This window comes from Mauremys mutica, chromosome 3 (genome assembly GCF_020497125.1).
Source record: "Mauremys mutica isolate MM-2020 ecotype Southern chromosome 3, ASM2049712v1, whole genome shotgun sequence".
In the NCBI taxonomy this organism is placed as follows: domain Eukaryota; kingdom Metazoa; phylum Chordata; order Testudines; family Geoemydidae; genus Mauremys; species Mauremys mutica.
In genome coordinates, this window is record NC_059074.1 from 60,762,383 (window position 1) to 60,787,340 (window position 24,958).

The 24,958-nt window shown below is 37.6% G+C and overlaps 1 protein-coding gene across 8 annotated transcripts in view; it reads left to right on the plus strand.

The window, feature by feature from the left end:
- MYO6 (myosin VI) overlaps positions 1-17,310 on the plus strand; it is a 124,475-nt gene extending 107,165 nt beyond the window's left edge. For 5 of the 8 annotated variants that reach the window (XM_045011141.1, XM_045011143.1, XM_045011145.1 and 2 more), the window contains 5 exons: positions 5,440-5,543; positions 7,459-7,590; positions 9,587-9,613; positions 11,928-12,146; positions 13,880-17,310. In XM_045011141.1, coding sequence (XP_044867076.1) covers positions 5,440-5,543; positions 7,459-7,590; positions 9,587-9,613; positions 11,928-12,146; positions 13,880-14,079 — 682 coding nt within the window. In that variant the 3' untranslated portion in view covers positions 14,080-17,310. The remainder of the gene's footprint in view (positions 1-5,439; positions 5,544-7,458; positions 7,591-9,586; positions 9,614-11,927; positions 12,147-13,879) is intronic. The other 3 variants (XM_045011142.1, XM_045011144.1, XM_045011146.1) reach the window with 1 other exon arrangement.
- Positions 17,311-24,958: the final 7,648 nt, after the last annotated feature.

The following is a 24,958-nucleotide window of genomic DNA, read 5'->3' on the forward strand; positions in this document are numbered from 1 at the left end:
CTGGAGAAAGCCAACCACCACGTGACCAGAGAGGCTCCAGGATGATCAGAGATGTCTCTCTCTCTGGAGGACATCTTTTGCTTTCCTCCCATCCACATTCACCATTTCCATTGGGTCCATCCATATTCCAAGATGATGTTACATGGGAGGAGGAATCTATCACAAGGAGATGGAAGGGGTGATGATTCTATCTGCCAGCCTACAAGCACAGCCATCAGGAGTCTCTGCGGCATGGAGGAGAGGTGGCCCTGGACACAGGTCCTAGAAGGTCAGGATTCAGGCCTCCAAACCGACATGGTTGGGACAGGGGCTACTCTGTGCCATGGGGTCCCCCTCCTCCAATGGATTCATCTTATTGGCAATATTGCAGATCATGGGAATCCTACCCCCAGACACCTAGGATCTATGCATGAGTCCTACTTGCCATTGCCTGGCCCTACACAACTGGCCCCACTGGGATATTCAAAGGAGAATGGCGAGCCAGATCCGATGGTTCTGGGAGCAATCTCTTCATTGTCACTGGATGAGGTGGTCACTCCATCTTCTTTGTCTCCACCGGATGACTTTAAACAGTACCAAGAGCTCATACATAGGGTAGCAGCAGTGCTACAGATCCACCTGGAGGAAATTCAGGAGCCTCAGCACAGCTTACTAAACATTCTGCAGCCCTCCAGTCCCTGTAGAATGGCCCTCCCTGTCAATGAAATTACCATGAACCCAGCAAAGGCAGTTTGGCACACCTCTGCTTCTTGTGCTCCCACCCCTAAGAGAGCCAAGAAGCATTGCAATGTCCTATCCAAGTGGGGGGAGTTCTTGTTCTTTCACCGTCTGCCAAACTAGCTGGTGGTGAATATGGCTACAGAGCGGTCCAAGCAACAGCACCCAAAGGATAGTCCCTCTGATAAGGAACACAAGCGATGTGACCTGCTGGGAAGAAAGGTCTTCTCTTCCACCTCCCTCCAGGTCAGGATCTCAATAATTATTAGGCCCTCATGTCCAAATATAATTTTATCAATTATGCTAGATTTCTAGAGTTTAAGAACAAGATCCTTGCGGAGGATGGATCCCACTTCCAGGCCTTAGTAGATGAGGGCAAATTGGTGACAAAATTTCTCTCCAACTCAGGGTGAATGTAGCAGATACCACATTGAGGGGGATGCTATGGCGATTGTCATGAGGAGAAACTTGTGGTTGCAATCCTCAGGTTTCCCTAGAGAGCTGAGGAGTACTGTCCAAGATCTTTCCTTTTATACTATCAACTATTCCACAAGAAAATGGATAAGTGTCTCCACTCCCTCAAAGACTCAAACAGCGCTTCACTTGCTGGGCATTTATACCACAAGAGGAAGCCTCATAGACAGTGGTATAGGGAAAGATGAATTCCTCAGGCCTTTTATCATCAACTTCCTCAGGAGCCACCACGCAAGAGACAGAGGGTGTATAGACCTAGGAACCTAGCCTCTGCAACATCCACTGCCAATTTGTACTCTAATCCCTAGGTAAAGCGTTTCTTTTGATGAGACTCTCAAGACCCATGTCCCTTTATTGATACCTTTTCATTCCCCTGTTCAGATTGTTTGGAGGCCACTTTATCCAGTTTGTCAAAGACTGAAGCACCCTCGCTACAGATAAATGGGTATTAGACATTATCTGTGGAGGCTATCTAGTTGCGTTTCTGATAACTCCTTTCCACAACTGTCCTGTCTGGTTCCTCTTCAGGAACCACTCTCACAAGGAGATTTTACAACTGCCTGCTCCTTAGGGGAGCCATAGAAAAGGATTCATCTCAACACTATGGAAAGGGATTCTATTCTCAGTACTTCCTGATCCTCAAGAAGAATGCAGAAAGGAGGCCAATTCTCAATCTGTGTCAGTTAAACAAGTTATTTTGAAAACTAAAATTCCTCATGATCTCCTTGGCATCAGTAATTCCCTCATTAGAGGATGGCACATAGTTTGCAGCTCTTGACATAAAAGATGCGTATTTTCATATAGATATCCATCCCGTCCACAAGAAGTTCCTTGAGTTTCTCTTCTACCAAGACCATTACCAAGAGTCCTCCCCTTCAGTCTGGCCACAGCACCCAAGGTGTTCACAGATCCATTTTGACCCCCCACAAGGTGCATATCCTTCACTGGACAATGTTAGACTCAACTTCAGGATAGATTCTTGATGCGCTGGAGAGGTTTTAGTTGGGGGCTGAAGGTGATGGCTAGTGGCGTTCTGTTACTTTCTTTGTTGGACCTGTCCTGGAGTAGATGACTTCTGGGTATTCTTCTTGCTCTGCCAATCTGTTTCTTCACATCAGCAGGTGGATATTGAAGTATTAAGAATGCTTGATAGAGATCTTGTAGGTGTTTCTCTCTGTCTGAGGGATTGAAGCAAATGCGGTTGTATCTTAGAGCTTGGCTGTAGACAATGGATTGCGTGATGTGTGGTCTGGATGAAAGCTGGAGGCATGTAGGTAAGTACAATGGTCAGTAGGTTTCCGGTGTAGGATGGTGTTTATGTGACCATTCCTTATTAGCACTATAGTGTCCAGGAAGTGGATCTCTTGTGTGGAATGGTCCAGGCTGAGGTTGATGGTGGGATGGAAATTGTTGAAATCATGGTGGAATTCCTCAAGGGCTTCTTTTCCATAAGTCCAGATAATGATGTCATCAATGTAGCACAAGTAGAGTAGGGGCGTTAGGGGACAAGAGCTAAGGAAGCATTGTTCTAAGTCAGCCATAAAAATGTTGGTATACTATGGGGCCATGTGGGTACCCATAGCAGTGCCGCTGACTTGAAAGTATACATTGTCCCCAAATGTGAAATAGTTGTGGGTAAGGACAAAGTCACAAAGTTCAGCCACCAGGTTTGCCATGACATTATCGGGGATACTGTTCCTGACGGCTTGTAGTCCATCTTTGTGTGGAATGTTGGTGTAGAGGGCCTTTTACAGACTAAACAGCTGCCACTGTGAAACCAGTATGAAGAGGGGTGTTCTTGTTCTTGCTACTTCCCGGCTATTTAAAACCACGTGGAAAAAAACAAAGTGGTGATCTCAGCACAGAGTAGTACTGTAATGGAAAGGCTAAGCCATTCAATTGGATTAACATTCATAAAGATTACTTGTGTGACCAGAGACCTTTTGGCCTACTTCTGTTGATCTAAACTCTGTAGGGGATTCTTAGGAGTGATGGATGATGTTGCTAAATAAGGAAAATCCTCAGGATTTGTCAAATTAATGGTTCAGGAAGGTTAGGCATGTAGCGGAAATTACATTTAACAACAATCCTTTAATGGCATACTACTGATATTTTAACAGTGTATTAAAATATATTTTAAAAAGTAGTCTTCCATTTGGTAATTTGTTTCACAGGTGAGATTTTATACACATTTTATATTCATGTCTTGTAATTCTAGAGGGGGCAGGAAATGTCTTCAAAATGTATTTCAACTTTGTATTGTTTAGTGGATGAAGAATATAACTTCAGTATGAAACTTGTCAGATGTATAGTAATAAATTTCTAATCGAGGGCTGTTATTACAAGTCTGTTGTGCACCTGAGAATGGTCATAACAGGTCTGAGATTGCTTTAAAGAGTAAGGAATTGCAGAGTTAATCATTTACATGTGAGTTGTTGTTTGAATTGCTGTTAACAAGGATGTTTGCATAAATTAGCTGATTTTATTCTGTCCTCTTGATGATTGTGTATGTAGTATTCTCTCTGCTCCAAGGACAATCACAACTAGATGCCCCATGTCACTGGAGGAATCCTGAATTGTGTGTGTGTGTGTGTGTGTGTGTGTGTGGTTGTTTATAAAGTTACACAAGTTCTCCAAACACCTATATCTGAATAAGATTCCATGATTAATATATTTTTGTATAAATTACATAATATATTCTATTATAATTATATATTGATACTTTTAGAAGTGTAATAATCTCTAGGAGTTTGAGAACTTGTGTAACTTCATAAAAACAAAATGACACTGTATCTAAATATCACTCTAAACTTTACAGAAAAGTAAAAATTCTCAGTCACATACATGTACCTAGTTGCATTCTAATGATATTGTACTCCTGCAAAGACAGGGCTACAATATGAAGTTGCACAAAAAGGACATGGTATATTTCTTCTGATCTTTTTTTTAGTGATATGCCTATATCTAGTGATGTACTACCCTGGTAATAACCTCAACCCCTGGCCTGGAGAATGGATGCTCCCAGAGTTTGAAAGATAATTTAGTCTGCTTCCTAGCTTATTCCTGTGCTTTAATAGAGGCTACCAAAATCATGTATCTGTTATCTCAAATCTCTCAACAATTCAACATGTTCTGTCATTCCTTAGGGATGGTGATGCTGGAATCCCAATTTGTGTATTGTTAATACACAGGATAATCTCAGATATGACGAGAGTGCTTTCATCCCTCAGTCATAACTACTAAGAGTAAAAATAAAGATAATAGTATCTGTATTATTGCTGCTCGAAATCAAATGACAGTAGTATATTATAGGATGTTAAATTTGTCTGCCTTGAATGTACTACAGTGAAGACTGATATATTTGAAAAATCATCAAAGTATCAACTTTGGTCATTTTATCACTTGTCTGGGCCTGATGTAGTTAATCCTAACTTTCATGGATTACCATGGGGTCCTATGTCTTTCGGCCTTTGTTCTGTGAATGGTGGTGTCTCATGACCTTTCCATCCATGTTACTTAGTGCTGATTTTTTGTGAATAAGTGAGACACTTTAAAGTTACTTTAATGTAGGATTAATTTTATTTCTTCTATTACATTGGGAGATTTGGATGAAACATTATTTTATTTATTCTCTGTGCTTTTAGACATTGTAAGCTGTTTCCTTTTCAGTTTTGTTCTTTTCTACTTATTTTTCCCCCACCCTTGTTTTGCTAGTGGAACTTAAAATTTACTTTGCTGTTGTTGTTTACTGCCTTTATTCTGCATCGCTATTATTGATGTCCTCAGGAGTATATGTAGTTCTGGGAACAGTTTATATTTAAAGGGTGCTGCAAAAAGAGTTGTGGAATACACACAGCCTTGTTTTTGGCAAGCCACACTTGTATATTAACTTCTAGTTTGTTTTAATCTCTTTGCAAATGTGCAAATTGAACATTTAGAATACAAAGTACATACAGAATATATTTGAGGTAAGTCAGATTTTGGATCTAAATTATAGTCCTACTGGAGTTTCTTTTTAATAATGCCAATATGTTACAATAAAGATATATTATGCTGCTGGAAGTTATCAGGTGAATTTTATCTTATCTTTTTTGCATTCAGCTCTTAGAACATATAATGTTTTTCAGTGTAATGCATATTGCACAGAGATGATTGTGCAATCTGCGTGTCCTGTTGTCACTAATATTTCTTCTCACTCTCCTTTCCTTTCTGTACCTTGAACATTATTATTGTTTGTTATAACTGTAGGGGCCCTGCAGTTCAAGCCACAAAAGCTGCGGCTGGCACTAAGAAGCATGATCTTAGTAAGTGGAAATATGCAGAACTTCGTGATACAATCAATACTTCCTGTGGTAAGTTTGTGTTTGCTTGGGACTGACGGGGATTGTGTTCCAATAGTACAATAAATCTGTTGCCTCTTTCACCAGGACAGAATTTTGAACTCACTAATTTAGTCTCAGATGAAAAACTGAGTTGAATGACTTTTCCCCGAAGGAGAGAGCAAATATACCATTTCCCTTTGAGGAAACCAATGCTGTTATGTTACCTGTTATACTCATAGTTGTATCTGTGAAATTAATACACTTCAGTCAGGAGTAACTTGCTATACATTTTTAATGACATTGTTTAAAAATAATTTATATTTCAGTGAAATGGAACTAAATGCATGTAGTTTTACCCTGAATTTGTAAGATCTTCTTCTAAATTTATAACTGTAATTTCTTGCATTCAACAGAATTAAAAAGAACATAATGAGTTAATTTAAAAAGCAATCTAGACGTATTGACGTTGTAGCTTTGCTTAATTTTCTCAAAAGCTACAGCTTATCTATATAATACTTAAATATTTTCAGTATCATGAAGAGATGAACTAATCTGTAATATTCCTTTATATTGTATTATAATTGTTACCCTGTGTCAATTATGAACAATTGGTTTATTTCTTGGAAAAGATATCTGTCTTGAGGCTAATGGATGCATCTGTCAGATGTCTCATTCCTCCTCAGATATCTTGGATAGAAATCTGTCCATTCTCAAGATTTGTTTTTAAACAACCGAGTTAGCCTTAAATTTGAGACTTCTCTTTTATAATTTTTGAGTTTTGGGATTAAGACACTATTGGCTGCAGACTAGGTCGTGCAGTGGGTTAATGCATTTAGCTGTTCACCTCTGGTGAACCCATTTCAAACCCTCTTAGGTAACCAGTGACATGCATTTGGTATTGTTCTACCATCTATTATCTGTATGGGCCAGATAATTTGACAAAAGTAACCATCTCTGTTTAAAGGAAAAAGTCTAGGCCTTGATTGAGTAGCCAGGCTGCCAAGTGTTTTCAGTAAGCTAGTTCCCTGTATGGTTGGCAGGAATGAAGTAGGTTCTGTTTGCAGTAATGAATAGGCAAAGAGAGCAAATCATAAATCATAACTCTAGATGACTGTTCCAAACCTGGTAGCCATCCCTACCTTCAGAAAGAGAAAAAAGAACCTTCCAGGCTGTCCACTGCATTTGGCTTCCAATGTGAGGAGAAGGGAGAAGGATGCTTGGACCCTGTGGGTACTGGGGAAAAACACTAGAAAATCCAACTGTGAATCTTCACGTTTCTCTTCTTACCACTCCCCCATCCCAGTATACCTCCTCTGCCAGTACTTGCAAGGGAGTCCTTGGGAGTCAGTCTTACAGCTGTCTTCCACAGATCCTTCACCAGGGGATGATCTTCCCCCAGGACTGTAGTAAGGAGAAGAATATGTGAGCGAGGGACAGTGAAGAGGGTCTCACCAGCATTTGGATCCGCTTTCAAGTGTGATGTGAAGCCAGTCACTTGCCATTCCTCCTCTTCTCCCTTGCTCATTCCACCTCAGCTGAACTGATAAAAGTGTGGTGTGTGACTTTGACAAACTCCCACTCACATGTAAGAGACTGACACACACAAATTTATTACTCAGTAATGTATGGGTGGTGTTAAAGATAGGGCCTAGTCTGCTTGCATCTGTAAGTCCTGCTGCAATGAGGAATGCCAAAGGTCCATATTGTGGTGCTTGTGCAGAGCTATATACCGTAATAAGCCTTCATAGCACCTATCTGCCTGCTTTGCTCAGTTTAGAATTGTCTCTCACTTGTTACAAGCTTTCAATTAACTGTATTTCTTACAATGCAAGTAATGTTATAACTTGTTCTAAAATTATGTAACAAATATATATAAACATGTTTTATAAATAGGTTTGTCTTCTGATTTTTCGCACTCTGTCCTTCCTTGCTATTTTTGAGACAGATATTGAACTACTGGCAGCTTGCAGAGAAGAGTTTCACAGGCGACTAAAAGTATATCATGCGTGGAAATCCAAGAATAAGAAACGTAATACAGAAACAGAACAGCGTGCTCCAAAATCAGTCACTGACTATGGTGAGAAAAGTAAATTTTTTTAAAATAAATAGGGAAAATTTTTCAAGTGAAATGTTTCTAGAATAAACAAGCAGATTATTGTAAAAAATATATTTCTCTGTTGAAGAAAAGGGTTATTTTGTTTAAATGTTTGTATGAAAGTAGGTAAAATACTCTGTTAAACAGATTTTAAGACAAATAGTTTGCAGTTAAAATACAGTGTTACTCATAAGATCCAGTATAAGTTAACTAAAATAATTATTTTCTAAACAATCATATTTACTAATTCACATTTGCTATAAATTAGAAATAGTTTTAGATTTGGTATTTTGTGTGCTGGCAGTTTGTTAGAAGTTAACCACTGGGCAGAAAGATACTTAAGGCTTAGTTGATGAAGAGCACTCTTCATAAAACCCTACTAGAGGCTACTTCAGCTACATCCTATAACACACACACAAAAAGTTTAGATTATTTAGGAATCAGGTTATTGTTAGAAGAGAACCCTCTCTCTGAATTCTGCTGTTTGATGCAATTCTCTGTGGTAGATATTATCAAAGATAGACCAAGTCAGAGATTCTAATTATCCTCAGAGTCAACTTGCTGTACCTGAACCAACAGTGTCTGTTAATTTTTTTTTGACTTGCTGAAATACTAGTAAAAAGGCAGACAATTTTAGCTGGTGGCTGCTCCGTGGTATGATTTCATATGTCATATGTTTTCAGAATGAGCATGACATAAAAATATATTGAAGACAAGATTTTTTTAACCTTTGATTAACCTTTGATTATCCAGCAACTGCTTGTGTTCCCTGTTGGTTCATTTTAACCAACATCTAACATTTTTACAGTTTAACTTCTGTTCAATAAACTTTAATATTAAAAATGTTGAAAATGGGATGACAGTTGATTTACAGTCTGTGTTTCGGTATGTGACTCTCATCCTGCTGGTCTCAGAAATGGTGTTCACTATGTGAAATTTAAAATACTGCACTAATGAGATTGAATGCTTTTGCTTTTTAAGAGATTAGATGGATGATAAAGGTGTATTTTCATAGATTGCATATAACACTATTTGGTGTTTAATGGGAGGAATGTTCCATAAAGAGCACAAATCTACCTTTGGATGTGTGTGTGCAACTCTTATGGCTCTCTGTGGGAGACCCACATTTGTATTGTATTTAAGTGAATAAACCACTGTTGATAGAGAAATGTAGAAATATCATAATACTGACCTTTAGAAATCCATATTAGTGTTGCAGTCAATTGATGTTATTGTAAGTAATTACACTAAATGAACATTTCAATTCCATTTATTATAACTAACCTTCAATATAGTGAATAATTACTTGCCTGATTTCTTGGGTGTTTGTGCTATAACTCTCTTAGATGTCACTGAATACATGATTCAAATAACACATTTCCGTTTTTATCCACTCAGCAGTATATTGTAGTTTTATAGAAACTGTCCAGTAATTAGATGTTAATGTTCATGAGAAATGGAACATGTTAAATTAGCACTAGTTCAGAGAAGGGATTAGAATTGGTGGGTTTTATAGTGCCAAAAAAATTGAGTTGCATCTCTCTTTCTTTAATTTGCCACAGTTCTGTTAATATCTAGGAATAATTTTTCTTTCCATGTAAAAATGTCAACATTTTATTAAAGGTATCACATGAAATAACTAACAAAGATTTATCCTTGCAATCTGTGCTGAGTACACCTGTACCACTGTTTTGTTTTTTTGTGAATGGGACTATGTCACTGAAATGTCAATTTCAAATTTATATCCCAGTTAGACTATAAGCAACCATAGATTTGTGAAACGTAATAAAAGAAAACATTTTCTTCTTGTCAATAAATAGCACAGAAATGCAGATAATTACCTCAACGCCCACTTTTCCATTACAAGTGGAATCTCTGTTTGTCATCTGGTTTGGTGATACATTTTCAGTATTTCGTGAAGTTTAACTTTAACAGCATCAGCATTATGTCTCTTTCAATATGGAATATTTGTTTACAGATTTTGAACCATTTTTCAACAACTCAAGTAAGTGGGGATATGGTTATGTAAGATAACTTTAACAAATAGGAACATTTATAAGCTCTATACTAACTTCAGTTGACCAGCGTTTTGCTACGTTTGTATGTAGAATCGAAGTATACCAATCAAAAATAATAATTCACTGTTTTCTACTTAACACAAAAAACATTAACTCAACATGTGGACACTTAATGGCTGTATGTATTAAATTACCAGAGCTCTGTGTTGCTTGAAAGCTTGTCTTTCTCACCAACAGAAGTTGGTCCAATTAAAGATTTTACCTCACCCACTTGGTTTCTCTAATGGTTGTATATTTTTGGAATTTCTTTTCATAATGAGATCCTACGTGTTGGGAAAAACACCTTATTGATGTAGGTTAATCTCATTTTTTAGTTCAAGAAATAATATGCTATTTTAATTCTACTCTTATTATTACATTTGTACACATTTTTCTATTGTAGCAAAACTCTGCAATCAACTTAATATAGCAGCTGTTCTCTTAGAACAAAAACTAACGTTAGGGAGCTGGCTTCCTTTTTAAAATGAAGTATTTCTGTATGTGTCAAAATATCTAGCATTGAAAAGTTAAGGCTAAGCTGACTGCTCATAATTTCTATCCTTTAATAATAATAATAATAATAATAATAATAATAGGAGATATACCTATCTCCTAGAACTGGAAGGGACCTTGAAAGGTCATTGAGTCCAGCCCCCTGCTTTCACTAGCAGGACCAAGTACTGATTTCTGCCCCAGATCCCTAAGTGGCCCTCTCAAGGATTGAACTCTCAACCCTGGGTTTATAGCAGGCCAATGCTCAAACCACTGAGCTATCCCTCACCCAATTAGATTTACTGTTGGATGTAAATGTGCACAAGGATAGAAACAAGACCTACTGGTTGCTGTTGTAATGCAGAGATGTATTTTATAGTAGTATGTCTTCAGTGTGCTGTGATGCACATTTAGGCAATTTACAAAAATTCATGAAATTCTATGCAGTTTAATATAAATAATTTCAAAATTTTATTCTTTCATATAGAACATGTTTTATCAATGCTAGTGTATAAAGGTGGTATCCACAGATAACTCATATGTAATAAACATTACTAAAAACCTGTTCTGTAGAAAAGCTTTTCTTGTTTTCCTTATGTAGACATGAAAAATTCTTGTTTTCTGTATAATTTTCAGGCACTAACATTTACATTTCAGATGTTGCTTTCTACACTTTAATGAACCATTCTAGTCCCGTACGAATGGAAGAGATAGCAAGTGGGGCTTGCTATTCTGTTTACTAATGTCTTGTTTATGAAACTGCAAAAATATATACATTAAATGTAACTGCCATCTTTTAATTTTATTAAAGGTCCAGTATAGATTTGCTACTTTATAGGTGACTAATATATATTAATATTAAGGTTGCTGTTTAGAAGATCACATCAGCCTGGCTTTCAGAACTTCTTAAAGAAACAAGTTAGCTAAAAATATGCTTGTCTCATGTAAAATTTTGTTTAACTGGGCTGATTTTAATGACATACAGTAAATACTTCCTGAGGGCAGGTCTACACTAGGGGAATAAGTCAACCTAAGTTATACAACTCCAGCTAGGTGAATAACCTAGCTGGAGTCAACTTACTGTGTGTCGCTCCCCTGGTAAGTGGAGACAAGCCCTGAGAGTCTCAGAAAGTAATTCTAATTTGTAAGATCGATGCACATTTCATAAAGCAATTTTTGGTGAGTGTTTCGTAATAAATGGACAATAATCAGCATTTCTGTTAACGCATTAGATGTCTTTAATGATATTACAAGATTTTTCTGTTGATTATCAAAAGAACATCTTTCTCTAGATAGTACAATGTTACGTTAGCCTCTTATATCTAAAATTGCTTCTCTGTGGTCTGACTTGATTTTGTGAAGGGATAGACTGTAATATAGACTAGTTGCTGCTTAATCCTTTGTTTTTATGTTTGTAAAGGGGTGGATAACAAACAGTACATCTTCACTATTACTCTAAACCAGAGTGGCTTTTTAGCCACCCCATTGTCTAGACGTGCTCAAGGCCAGACAGCATAGTGCTGAAAACTACCAAGTAGGCCAACACTGGCTCTTCCCGAGAGCACTAACTGTGAAAACGCAAGAGGGTAAATTTTGAGTTGTATGGTTTTAGCTCATCTGCTTTCTAGCATTGATTTAATTTAATTAATAAATGAATGTATATGAGGAGGAAATATGTCAGATTTTTGCACGTGAAAAAGGCGGCGTTAAGGGGTTAAGGGCTGCTTTTGCTGTTTTATCTGCAGTTGTAACTTTGTTTTTTGTAAATAGCTCAACAGAACCCAACAGCTCAGTTGCCTGCCAGGCAACAGGAGATTGAAATAAACAGACAACAGCGTTACTTCCGTATTCCCTTCATTCGCCCAGCAGACCAGTATAAAGATCCTCAGAACAAGAAGAAAGGTTGGTGGTATGCACATTTTGATGGGCCTTGGATTGCTCGACAAATGGAACTTCATCCTGACAAGCCACCTATTCTGCTTGTAGCGGGTTGGTATATTCTCTATACATTTGATTTTTAGGTAGCAGTGAAAGCAGTTGTGGGTGGGGAGAAGTTTAAGCAATATATCATTCCGTTAAGAACAATAGTTTATAATAGTAGGATAATTTTTAAAAGTCAGAAATTAGATCATAAACCCATTTATCTACAATTTTGAATACTTCTATATTTAACAATGTGTTTATAAATGTTTCCTGGACTTGTGGGAGACCACTTCTGTCACCTCTCACCGCCTGTCTCAGTCTGCTGCCCTTTCATTTGCTGTTCATGGCCCAGAGGCTACTTTTATTGGCTCTTAGATTTTAAGGTCAGAAGGGACCATCATGATCATCTAGACCGACTTTCTGTACATTGCAGGCTACGGAACCTCCCCCACCTACTCCTGTAATAGATCCCTAACCTTAGGCTGAGTTATTGTAGTCCTGAGATCCTGATTTAAAGACTTCAAGTTACAGAGAATTCACCATTTACACTAGTGTAAACCTGCAAGCGACTCATGCCCCATGCTGCAGGGGAAGGTGAAAACCCCCACTGTCTCTGCAAATCTGACCCAGGAGAAAATTATTTCCTGACCCCAAATAAAGCGATCAGTTAGACCCTTCGACTCTTTGCATTGAAACACTCCTTACCGGGGATCGAGCTGCTGCAATTGATTCAGTGGGGGTTGATTTAGCGGGTCTTAATTGACCGCAGAATGCTCCCTGGTCGACTCTGGTACTCCACCAGAATGAGAAGAGTAAGGTAAGTCGACGCAGCGTGGTGTAGACATTGCAGTAAGTCGACCTAAACTAAGCGTAACTTAGGTCCACTTGCCCCAGTAGTGTAGACAAGGCCCTAGTGAAGAGCCTTCCCAGGTTACTTGTGCATTGTCTTATGGTCAGGGTGCATTTCTAAGCAGCTAAGTTTGTTCTCTCTATGCTAATTAGAAATAATAGTATTTTTAATAATTATAGAATTATCTATCTGGTGCCTCTTTCATGTATAAGATGGGGGGAGGGTGAGAGAGAGACACACACACACATAATTATGTTGTTTCCTATGGGTACACTGTTTAATGTACCTCCTGGCACAGTTTAAAAAAAAATTGGTTAGCTGCATTCTCCATGTATTTGGATTTAATGTAGGTAATGTAGGTACATATAGGTAATACCAGTTGACAAATGTCATTGTAAATGTTTAGTGTGGGCGACTGGCTGATTCAGCTTTTGGCTTTGTTACACAAAACCTTTAACTTCTGGGTCACTTGTTCAGATCTGAACAAGTTTAATAATGATAATTCATTAGCGTTTCAGTGGCTTATGTGAAACAAACTGATTAGTAATTTGCTAGTGGACAGGGTGCCCACATCTCAGAAATCATCCTTGTCAGTGATCTCAGCAGGAAAGACCTGGAGGCTGAGAACTATTGACAACCCTTGCAGGTATTCTAGCCTATTCACTTTTGAAGCACATTAGCAAGTCAGTTGAAACATGCAGTATTAGCCAATACTGCAGCTGTCCATCCTATACTTATTTAATGGGTAGGAGAACTGCAGTCTCTTGGACTATCAAACTGCTCTCATAGCACTAACGTTTGTTTGTAAACTACAGTATCGCTTAAAAGAATCGTATGCATTTTAGTGGGGGGGGGGGGGAAGAAACAAAGCAGATGTGTAATTTTTGTTAATGGGATCTTGAACCATGTAAATGGTTTTATAAAACCAATTTTGCTTTAACCATTTCAGGGAAGGATGATATGGAGATGTGTGAACTAAATCTTGAAGAGACTGGCTTAACTCGAAAGCGTGGTGCTGAAATTTTGCCGAGACAGTTTGAAGAGATTTGGGAGCGCTGTGGAGGCATCCAGTATCTTCAAAATGCAATTAAGAGTAGACAAGCTCGCCCTACTTATGCAACAGCTATGTTGCAAAGCCTATTAAAATAGTCACTTTGCACGTTGATATTAGAGTTGAGAACTCTTACCATGATATAAAGGGAAGAGTTCCTCTATGCAACAGAGGATTTAAACATTCTGTAATTGTGTTAGAGATGTTTAATTTAAAGTGAACAGATTTTATTAATCATGGGAGTTTAATTTGTATTTTTGATGTTTAATTTGTGTAGTGAACTCACTAATTCTATGGACCTTGCAGAAGTTTGTCAAGTATGTTTGTTGCATTTTCTTTATATGCTGCATCCTTCTCAAAAGCTTCTGTTATAATGTTAACACTGTAAAATAACACTATTGTATTTAGGGTACATACTAGGATAAACTCCATTACAACTTGCTTTTTATAAAATCCTCTTCAGAACATGCAAAATAGTAACCTTTCAAGGATGGTCTAGTGAAGAGGGTACAATGTATCTTATAACTGGAATTGTGAGGCCTTAGCTTTAACTTCTTCTCCAGAGAAGTTGGAGTGTACAGTACTTCTGTATGATCAAAGACATTTTATGTCCTGATCTGAAAGCTGCTCAACATCTATGTGTACTGACTTTTTCAGAAACTTATGGGAAATCTTTAATTTGTTACCTTGTTCCTTAGTTTAACTGACATTGTTCTTTTATATGTTTTGAGAAGAGCACATACGTATTGGAAGTATTGTGTAATAATGGAGGGACTCAAAGGTTGTACTGCACAGTTAGGCTTGCATTTTTCTTTTTTAGGATCTTTTTTTTAAAACAAAAAATACAGATTTCTTGCAAACACCAATTATATTTTTCTGACAAAACTTTGTTAGGAGTCCTTCAATAGTTAAATTACCCAGGTAGTGTAATTTAAATATATGATGCAAAAATTGTCTAAGATATTTCTTTAGATACATTTAAGAGTAAAGGAAAGCATAAGGGAAATAGTTTTTTTTCCTTTTTTTCTTTTTTAAAATAGTAGCATAGCTTATTAGAATACAGAGGACTGAATTTCAGAGACCCTTTTTACTTTAATCCATGCACACACATTGTTACTTCTGTTAGGTGGCATCAGAGTCTTGCCCAGCAACGCATCGCTGGAGTGCCTGATTACAGTGTGCTACTTCAAATGGCTACATTTTTTGGTCTACAGTAATAACAAACTTTTTCCTTCAATCACTCTGATCTCTTTGTACTTAATCTCCCTTCAGGGTTACTAGCTTTATGTAATAGTGCCCTTGCTTCACAATTAAAATATTTGTGTATAGGAATTATCATTTCACACCATGAAAACTGCCTTTTATTTATTTATCCGGGTGTTCCTAATGCTGGCCATATATCAACAGATTAAAACTTGATATTTATATCTCAGTGCTAAACATTTGAAAAAGAGAGATGTAGTTTGATGCCTTCTAATTAAAATTAAATATGCATCATTTGAAAGCAAAATATTCTCTTTTCTAGTAGTTAAGAACAAAGCTTACATACTTCAGTTTATATATCTTTATCTATATATGTCTGTATAGATGAACTGATTTCCTCTCTGGATCCTAAGGTTGAAATCTCTTTTGAAAACTTTAGTTTCTAAATTTCCTTCATTGTGAACTTAAGAAAAGGTACAGTTCAATAGTGCAGTAAGAAAAAGTGATGAGACCACTTCCTAACTGTCAGAGTAGAGGTTGTTTGTGTGCTACAGTCAGTCTGTTATCAGAAATACACTCCATGTTGTAATAAGTGTGAAAATCTTTTAGTAAAGAACTAGTTATTTATTTATGAATCCACTACACAAGTGATTTGACAGTGTCTCTGAACTGAACGTTGAATATGTCTGGGTGTGTTTTCTTTCAAGGTAAGTATCGCATCGCTCTTGGGTCATGTGGTGACATTGGTCAGGCTCTCAAAATGCCCTTTCTCTTCCCACACCCAACACTTTACTTAAGCTGTAATTATTGACTGCAGTATGAAGGATGCATGCATAAGGCCCCAGTTCAGCAATTTATTCAGTCACATGCATATATTCAACTACATGAGTTCAGTGGTACTACTTGTGTGCTTGAAGTTAGGCACTTGTTTCAGTACATTGCTGAATTAGGACCAGAATCTCATAGCCTCCAGTCACCAGATTCTTGGAAATCCTAAACATTATAAGAGACTGAGGCGTTTAATAGACACATTTAAGGAAGTGTTGAACTGTCTTGGAGCTCAGATGCTCGCCCTTTTCTTTGTCTATCTGAATTTTAGTTATTGCCTAGTTACGTGTAGTCTCATGATCTTATTGGTACATTATGAAGAGTTTTTAAAAATAGTGTATTGATTTATTCCTGATATTAACACATTTTAAAAGTGTTCTCTTGATGCATACCTGTAACTTCCCTCAATAGTAACTATGGGTATACATCGGGAGGAAACTAGCCTTTATTATACAGTATGGCGTATTCAAGATTCTTATGTCAGACTATATTTGTAAGTCACTCAGATATCATGGCAATGGGTCTGAGATAACCAAGAAATCTTTCTTTCTTTAATCAAAATGGAACTGGTGGCTGGATGTTGTCATATGACACATTTTCCACATCTTCCTATTTCTCTCAGTACTTGCTCTTGTCTTAATTTGAGCCAGAGAAAAATTTCAAAAGTTTAGAATTTCCCAGTTTTGACAGGATAGTATGCATTCCAGTAAAGGTCTCTGCTGGAAGTGGCTGCTGGTAGCTGAGCCTGTGAGTACAGCAGAAGTCATTCTCAAATCAGAATCAAGTTTGGGGTTGAGACCACAATCCACTGCTTACCAGTGCTCTGCATTAGCTGATTGCTAGATTAGACACTTGGTTATCTCATTGGTGATAAGGAGTTGCCATATGGAGGATACAGTGTTGGCTAATGCTGCTCCTGATATCTAGCAGTAAGGAGCAATTTGAACTGCTCTGACCTGACACGTCAACAGGAAAACGAATAGAAAACATTGGCTCTGTTCTGTGTGTTTGAATGATTTAAAAAACAAACCTGATATCCAGAGTAGCTGGGACTTTTCACGTGTAGCATGTTAATAAATAAAAAGAAATAAACACACGTACCAGGCTGTATTCCTGATCACATGACCCAAGAATATGGATCTACATTTTCTTTCCATTGGTGAGATTCTGTTTCTTTTTGCACTTGCATCTTCTTTTTGTTTTTGTTTAAAAATATTTTTCAAGTAGTTTCCCTAAACTGATCTCTTAATGATGTACTGAAAATTACACAAAATAAATACATTCCATGTTGAAATCTATCTGGTATCTTTCTTTTAACCCAATACTTGCAGTTTAAGTGGGAAAAGTTGACCATGTTTAGAAAAATATAAAAAAGGCAGAAAGGCCTTTCTGAAGGAAAAGAAATATAGTAGATGCGTTATTAAGGTCACTTGAGTGTCAGGAAATCAATTAAGGGATGGCTAGGTGAGTTATAGTACTAGCAGAGTTGCCCCGTCCAAGCAATAAAGACAGACTTAGTGTTAAGACCACTCTTTCTTCATGGGAAAGGGAGTTACCTCAGAAGAGGAAATTTCATTTTATGATGATGTCAATGAGCGCATAACGTTGAGATTTTGCTGATGAATTGGGATCCCATTCATTCAGCATTGGGCTGGTTACATCCAGAGCGTAGCTTGGAATAACAGCCCAACATGTTATGCCTGTCAATGGCGGCATCCAAATGCATAGAAGGATTTGGAGGCCCCTGTCAGGGAAAATAGTTCAGTGGTTTATACGTGCTAAACTCTCCCTGTTTGTCTCTTCCTTCAGAATCATGTGAATGCCTCACAGGAGTTGGTGACTGGATGTGCGGACACAATATTATGCATTTGGCTCAAAGGTAGATGGCTGTTTCCCCCTGGAAGTTCATTGCTGGGCTGAAGCTCTGAGTTGGCAGGAATGGAGGGGCAGGTGACATGGAGCAGGAGAGCAGGTCATGGGACTTGATGTTTGGATCTGTGGGCACAATATTATGCGTTGGGACCACAGGGAAGCAGTCAGTTCCCCTGGAGGTCCACAGCTTGGCCTCAGTGGCGAGGCAAGGCAAATTTGAGTTGGCACTGCAGAAGGGATGTGCTCTGGGACCAGTTGATGCCTGTTTTACATTCTTTGGCAGTCCGGAAACAGCCACTTGAAATGATTATAGTTTTAGTTGAGTAGGGATTTTGTAAGCAGGTGATGTGATCATCAGGGCACAGAGATATTTAGGGAAAATCCAGATTCAGGGGGTGATGCTGACTGTTTTGAAATGCTACGTTATGAATGTTATGATGGGGAGCCACCAGAATGTTATGATAGGGAGCCACCAGCCCTCTCTAGGTTGACAAGGCCAGAAGGTGTGTGTCTCATCTGGAATGGAGAGGATCCATAATTACCCACCCAAAACTATTGTATTTGGTACCTTAGTTATTCAGGGACAATGAGATACACCTTCCTGAGCAGGGAGCAGATCTATTGTTGGCTGTTACCGAGGAAATTGTTAACTATCTGGGAACCCAGCTGGGGCTGGTGTGAGACAGCCAAGCAAAATGACTGGTGCCTCCTTGTGGTATGTGTCCAATGCGAGGATTTGTTCCACAGGGGGGTCTAGGTCCCTGATAAGCTGGAAGTGGATTTAGAGAAAGGCATCTCCTAAAGAATCTGGGGAATGAGATTCGAGCTCCTGATATCTGGTACAACACAAACACCCTTTGTCCAGCCCCTTCACTCTGGTACAAAAGATTGGAGAAGGGGTCGCAACAATGGGCTGGGAACAGCTGTGGAAGAGTAGGGGGCTGATGGCAGCCCTCCATCAGGTGAGAGCGATTAAGGAAGGAATCATGATCTACACTGTACAAATTACCTAGGAACTAGCCAGCAACGAGACAAGTTATTAAAGTTGTGGCTTACTTTAAACCACATTCCTTGCAAATTGTCTTTCTTCCCGCAGGTCTGGGACAAGGGTGAAGTGATATTAAGCATCCCTTCAGATTTAAATGGCTACCCTATTTCAACTCTAGATTCTACTTGCCTGACACACAGTTTTTATCATTTTTATTTCCAAATTAATTTAAGACCCAAACATCAAATTAGGATGTAAATATGATAATGAGAGTAAATACTTATTTGAATCTCCTACACAATTGTCAAGTAAACAGTTTTATTATATTTTATTGAAATACAAAAGGTTTACATCCAGCAAGTGTATTTGGTAATTAATATTTGATAGTGATAAATACAGTATGAGCAATCATTTCATTATTCAAATACACATTTAAGAATGGCTTTATTGCCTGACTAATGAAGAGTTGATATGAATTGAAATATACTAAATACATTGAAAAAACCAGACTATTTTGTGCATTCTTATGTGATACGATCAGCAGTTACAGCTAACATTTGCTGGAAGAGATCTTTCAATGCCACTGAAAAATATTTTAAATGAGGTTCTACTCTGAGATGTGACTTGGTAAAATAGCATCATGGGTTCCCTGTTTACCGTCTCAACAATTTCCTACTCAAAATAAGTCATAAAGATGTTATGTCAGCCCTGCAAATTCAACCTGGAATTTAAAATGGGTTCTTTTATCTTGCACAAGAGCACCAGTAACACAGATTCTGCATGGCAAATTATGGTTTGCACAGATGTAACTAACTGGAACTTTGTCATCTACTCCGTTGACACTGCACAAGGTAATACAGAATAAAGCGCCTCACTCTTTGCTCTGCTGGCTCTCCAGCACTACAAGTCAAAAAGTAAATGCTTAATTTTTGCCACTAAAATAGCAGATAATACTCTGAATACACACACGATTCAGATCTGAATAAAGAGGTACCATGTTGCTATAGTACACTGTATTGAGTAGAACCGCACTTGTAAGTTTTAATTACAGTTTTTGTTGTTCAATAAAGGGTAAACAATGCCCAAATGTTGTACAACATTGATACAGCATAGACAGACTCATGAATAGGACAAGTAACATCAATATTTGAATCTGGATTATGAAACAGTTCAGCACAGATGGGTGAGGCTGCCCATTGCTTGTAGAGATGCCTTCTGCACAAACTTAATGGTAACCATTAGGAAAGATTTGTGTGTATAATGAATATATATTATTTGTGTGTGTGTGTGTGCATATATATAAATATACGTATATACTCTATTTGCTACCATACAGTAATCATAAACACAAATCTCTTATGTACATTGTAAAATTTACAGAATGTATCTTTATGCCTGGAAAGCCTACTTTCAGGAAAACTGCAATCATTTTGCTCCATCCTAAAGTGTAAAATCTCAGCGTGAGAGACCGTTTCACCATGAATTAAACAATTAAATATGTAAAGTTTTGTTGTGGTTTGGGTTCAGACAATTATTTAATGACAGTAGATGTTGAAATTAACAAGTGAAAGCTTTATAACTATTAAAATGAAAATTGTCAACATCGCATGTCAAAATATAAAAAGTAGGGCTGTCGATTAATCGCAGTTAACTCGTGATTAAATTTAAAAAATTAATCATGATTAATCGCAGCTTTAATCACACTGTTAAACAAGAGACTGCCAATTGAATTTTATTAAATATTTTGGATGTTGTTCTACATTTTCAAATATAATTATTTCAGTGACAACACAGAATACAAAGTGTACAGTGCTCACCTTATATTATTTTTTATTACAAATATTTGCACTGTAAAAATGATAACAGAAATAGGCATTTTAGTTCCTCATACAAGTACTGTAGTGCAATCTCTTTATCATGAAAATGCAACTTACAAATGTAGAATTTTTTGTTACATAACTGCACTCAAAAACAAAACAGTGCAAAACTTTACCTCCTACAAGTCCACTCAGTCCTACTTCTTGTTCAGCCAATCGCTAAGATAAACAAATTTGTTTACATTTATAGGAGATACTGTTGCCCACTTCTTATTTACAATGTCACCAGAAAGTGAGAATAGGCATTCACATGGGACTTTTGTAGCTGGCATTGCAAGGTATTTACGTGCTAGATATGCTAAACATTCGTATGGCCACCATTCCAGAGGACATGCTTCCATGCTGATGACGCTTGTTTAAAAAAAAATGCATTAATTAAATTTATGACTGAACTCCTTGGGGGGAGAATTGTATGTCTCTGGCTCTGTTTTACCCACATATATTTCATGTTATAGTAGTCTCGAATGATGACTCAGCACATGTTCGTTTTAAGAACACTTTCACTGCAGATCTGACAAAACACAAGGAAGGTACCAATGTGAGATTTCTAAAGATAGCTACAGCACTTGACCCAAGGTTTAAGAATCTGAAGTGCCGTCCAAAATCTGAGAGGGATGAGGTGTGAAGCATGCTTTCAAAAATCTTAAAAGTGCAACACTCCAATGCAGAACCTACAGAACCTGAACCACCAAAAAAGAAAATCAACCTGCTGGTGGCATCTCACTCAGATGATGAAAATGAACATGGTTCGGTTCACATTGCTTTGGATTGTTAATGAGCAGAACCTGTCATCAGCATGGATGCATGTCCTCTGGAATGGTAGATCAAGCATGAAGAGACATATGGATCTTTAGTGCGTCTGGCATGTAAATAATTTGCGATACTGGCTACAACAGTTCCATGAGAACGTCTGTTCTCACTCTCAGGTGGCATTGTGAACAAGAAGTGGGCAGCATTATCTCTTGCAAATGTAAACAAACTTGTTTGAGCAATTGGCTGAACTAGAAATAGGACTGAATGGACTTGTAGGCTCAAAAGTTTTAATTGTTTTATTTTTGAATGCAGTTATTTTTGTACATAATTCTACATTTTTAAGTTCAACTTTCATGATAAAGAGATTCAACTACAGTGGTTGTATTAGGTGAATTGAAAAATATTTTCTTTATTACAGTGCAAATATTTGTAATAAAAAAATTAAGTGAGCACTGTACACTTTGTATTCTGTGTGGTAATTGAAATCAATATTTTTGAAAATGTAGAAAACATCCAAAAATATTTAAATAAATGGTATTCTATTATTAACAGTGCAATTAATTGGGATTAATTTTTTTAATCGCTTGACAGCCCTAATAAAAAGTAAATATACTTAAATGCTAAGTTCTCAAGCAGCATTTCTGTATATTTCCTGCCTGTAAATGTTGATTATTATTGATGGAAATATTTTTTCTCTGTGTGTACAGTAAAATTGACATTTACTGATGTTTACTGATAAAAATCTAATGTTTCCACGCCTATTTATAAAAGCAGATTGGAACTGCATTACTGTTCCTTCTACTGGGTTCTCATACTGCTAATGGAATGTAACACCAGCAAGATATCTGCTTGTATCACTTATCTTTGAAATAACTAATTAAAATCTTTAAGCACTATACTTTAACAATGAACACTTAATAAATACATTTTAACACTGTATTCATGGTGAATTTTTATACTGTTGCACTGAGCAAAGTGGCTGCAGCTTTCCGTTAACAAAACAGTGACTTTCACTTGATGTGTGCTTGTTTCAACACAAAATTGTAAAACTTTCTGTAATCCCCAAATTTGCCCATATACATAGTTTAGCCTGAACTCCAGTCTTGAAAAATGAATAACTTGTTTCTGAATACCTGTAAGAAAAAATCTTGTAAGAAACATTTTTAAAAGTGTACAGAAGTCCTTTAATAAAGCGTTCTCAAATTGAATTAATCAATTTGGTGTTTTCCAATTTGTTTCAAATAGAATTTAGTAGTCCCCTACTTGCAGCTATTTAGTTGTGCATAGAGGTAATGCAATAGCAGTCATGTTGTTGTGCTTAGCTTTATTGGGGTTTGATATAAAATCTCAGTGAAAGGATGCATGAATAATATGTCCATTTGAATAGTATATTCCTGATTATTAAACAATGAATTAAATACAATATTCTGAAGAAGTATTAGCATATGAAATATTTATGGATCCATAAATACAATAGCTCTAGCAGCTGAAATAAAGCATTCTCCTTCATGACTTTCCTGTATGTAGTCTCAGTGTAAAGGTAGCTTATCTTACAAACTCACAGAACAATTTCCAAACCTCAGATCTATCACTCTGGAATTAAGGGTATAGCCCTTCTCATTCCACCTCCCTCTCCAAAAAGTCTCTTAATGGTCCCTCAGTTCTCCTTCCACCAGCCTTAGTAGTAATGGAATCCTACCTGTGTGATGATATGGCTTTCTTAGCTAGACTTATTTCTATTGCTGTACTTTTATACTTTTCTTTAAAAAATCCTATGAATATTTCAATAATTCAGTTACTCTTGAGACCACTTATCTAATATAGCAGATGTGGAGCAGAAAAGAAATTGTGGCACCACTCCTCCTCAAAATTGTGTAATTCCAACCAATATCCCTGGTGATTGGAATACTTGGGTGAAGGCTGTTATGCTGTTTTTCCCCCCCGAGTCAGATGAGAAAGGAAATATACTTTGAGATGTGTATGATGGGGGAGCCCTTAGGGACCTTCAGTCCCAAACAGCTGTTTCATGGGAAGCACCTGTGTCCACATAAGGCAGATCCAGCATCAAATGAAATCCAAGAAATCATCCTCAGATCCACCTAAGGAGGATCCCATATGCTTGAGTTCGCGTACTTCTAAATTATTTTATTTGAGGTCTTTGGGTCCATCTCCTTTGAATGGGATATTTATAGTGATTCCTCGGGACTCCAGGAGAGAATTATCCTGTTCTTAACAGAATCTTGCAAACCTATAATAAATGCTCTCAAAGGCAGGGTCTGAAATAGGGTTTTGTCTAAAACTGTTACAAGTGATTACTTCCTGCACCTTTTGCAAGGCTGCAAATGTGCCTTCTGCAAGGTTGCGTAAGTTTTATTTGCAAACTGAACTTTGTACTCAATCCAGATAAGACCCTTTCTTCTTAAGGAGATCAAATATTAGATTTATTGGTGGACGGTGTCAGTCAATACCTGGAAAGGGATGCCCTTCTCACTTCTGATGCTATTCACAGCGATAGACATTGATATTGGGGGGGAGGGATAGCTCAGTGGTTTGAGCATTGGCCTGCTAAACCCAGGGTTGTGAGTTCAATCCTTGAGGAGGCCACTTAGGGATCTGGGGCAAAAATTGGTCCTACTAGTGAAGGCAGGGGGCTGGACTCAATGACCTTTCAAGGTCCCTTCCAGTTCTAGGAGATTGGTATATCTCCAATTATTACCTTTATTACCTATATTCAAATCTGGGTTGTGGTGGTCCATTTCAGTCAACTGAAAATGTATGGGCTTTGAAAGTCAAGCGAACTTAGACTCCAGACAAACATCTTGTAGCTGTGAGTAATGTGCTGCTGCTTCAAACACTCCTCCTTCTGATCAGAAGGCAGGCATCACTGATTCTGACAAGCAATGCTGTGATAATATATTGTTTAAAGATTCAGGAAGGAGCTTTATCTCTCCTATTACATACTTCCACAGAAATGGTGCATTTTGAAAGAGATGTTTTCTTCAGCTCTACACCTAGTAGGAGTGAAAAGCAACTTAGTAGATGGCTTAGGTTGCAAAAAAATCAGATGAACATTGGATAGTCTCCTAAGGACTGTTGTAGGTTTGACTTTTGACATATGGGGTCATCTAGGTTTGGTCTTGCTTGCCTGAAGTCACAACATGAAATGGCTGGTCTGCTTGAGCAAATTCAGTGTCAGATATGCTTCTTTTGCAGAGAGGAGCAAGACTCAGAGATAGCTTTCCCTTTTTCCTTCCATTATGGAATATTTTGAGGGAGAAAGGACAGGGTCCGTGTGATCCTGATCACCCTAGCTCAGGCTGAGGTTTACAGATTAGTTAGCCCTGTCCAAGGTTAACTTGTTTTTGATCTTGAGCACAGATCTTTTATTTCAGAATAAGGGTCTGGTTCTTCATAGTCATGAATCCTTTCATTTGACCACTTGATTTCTGGGTTACG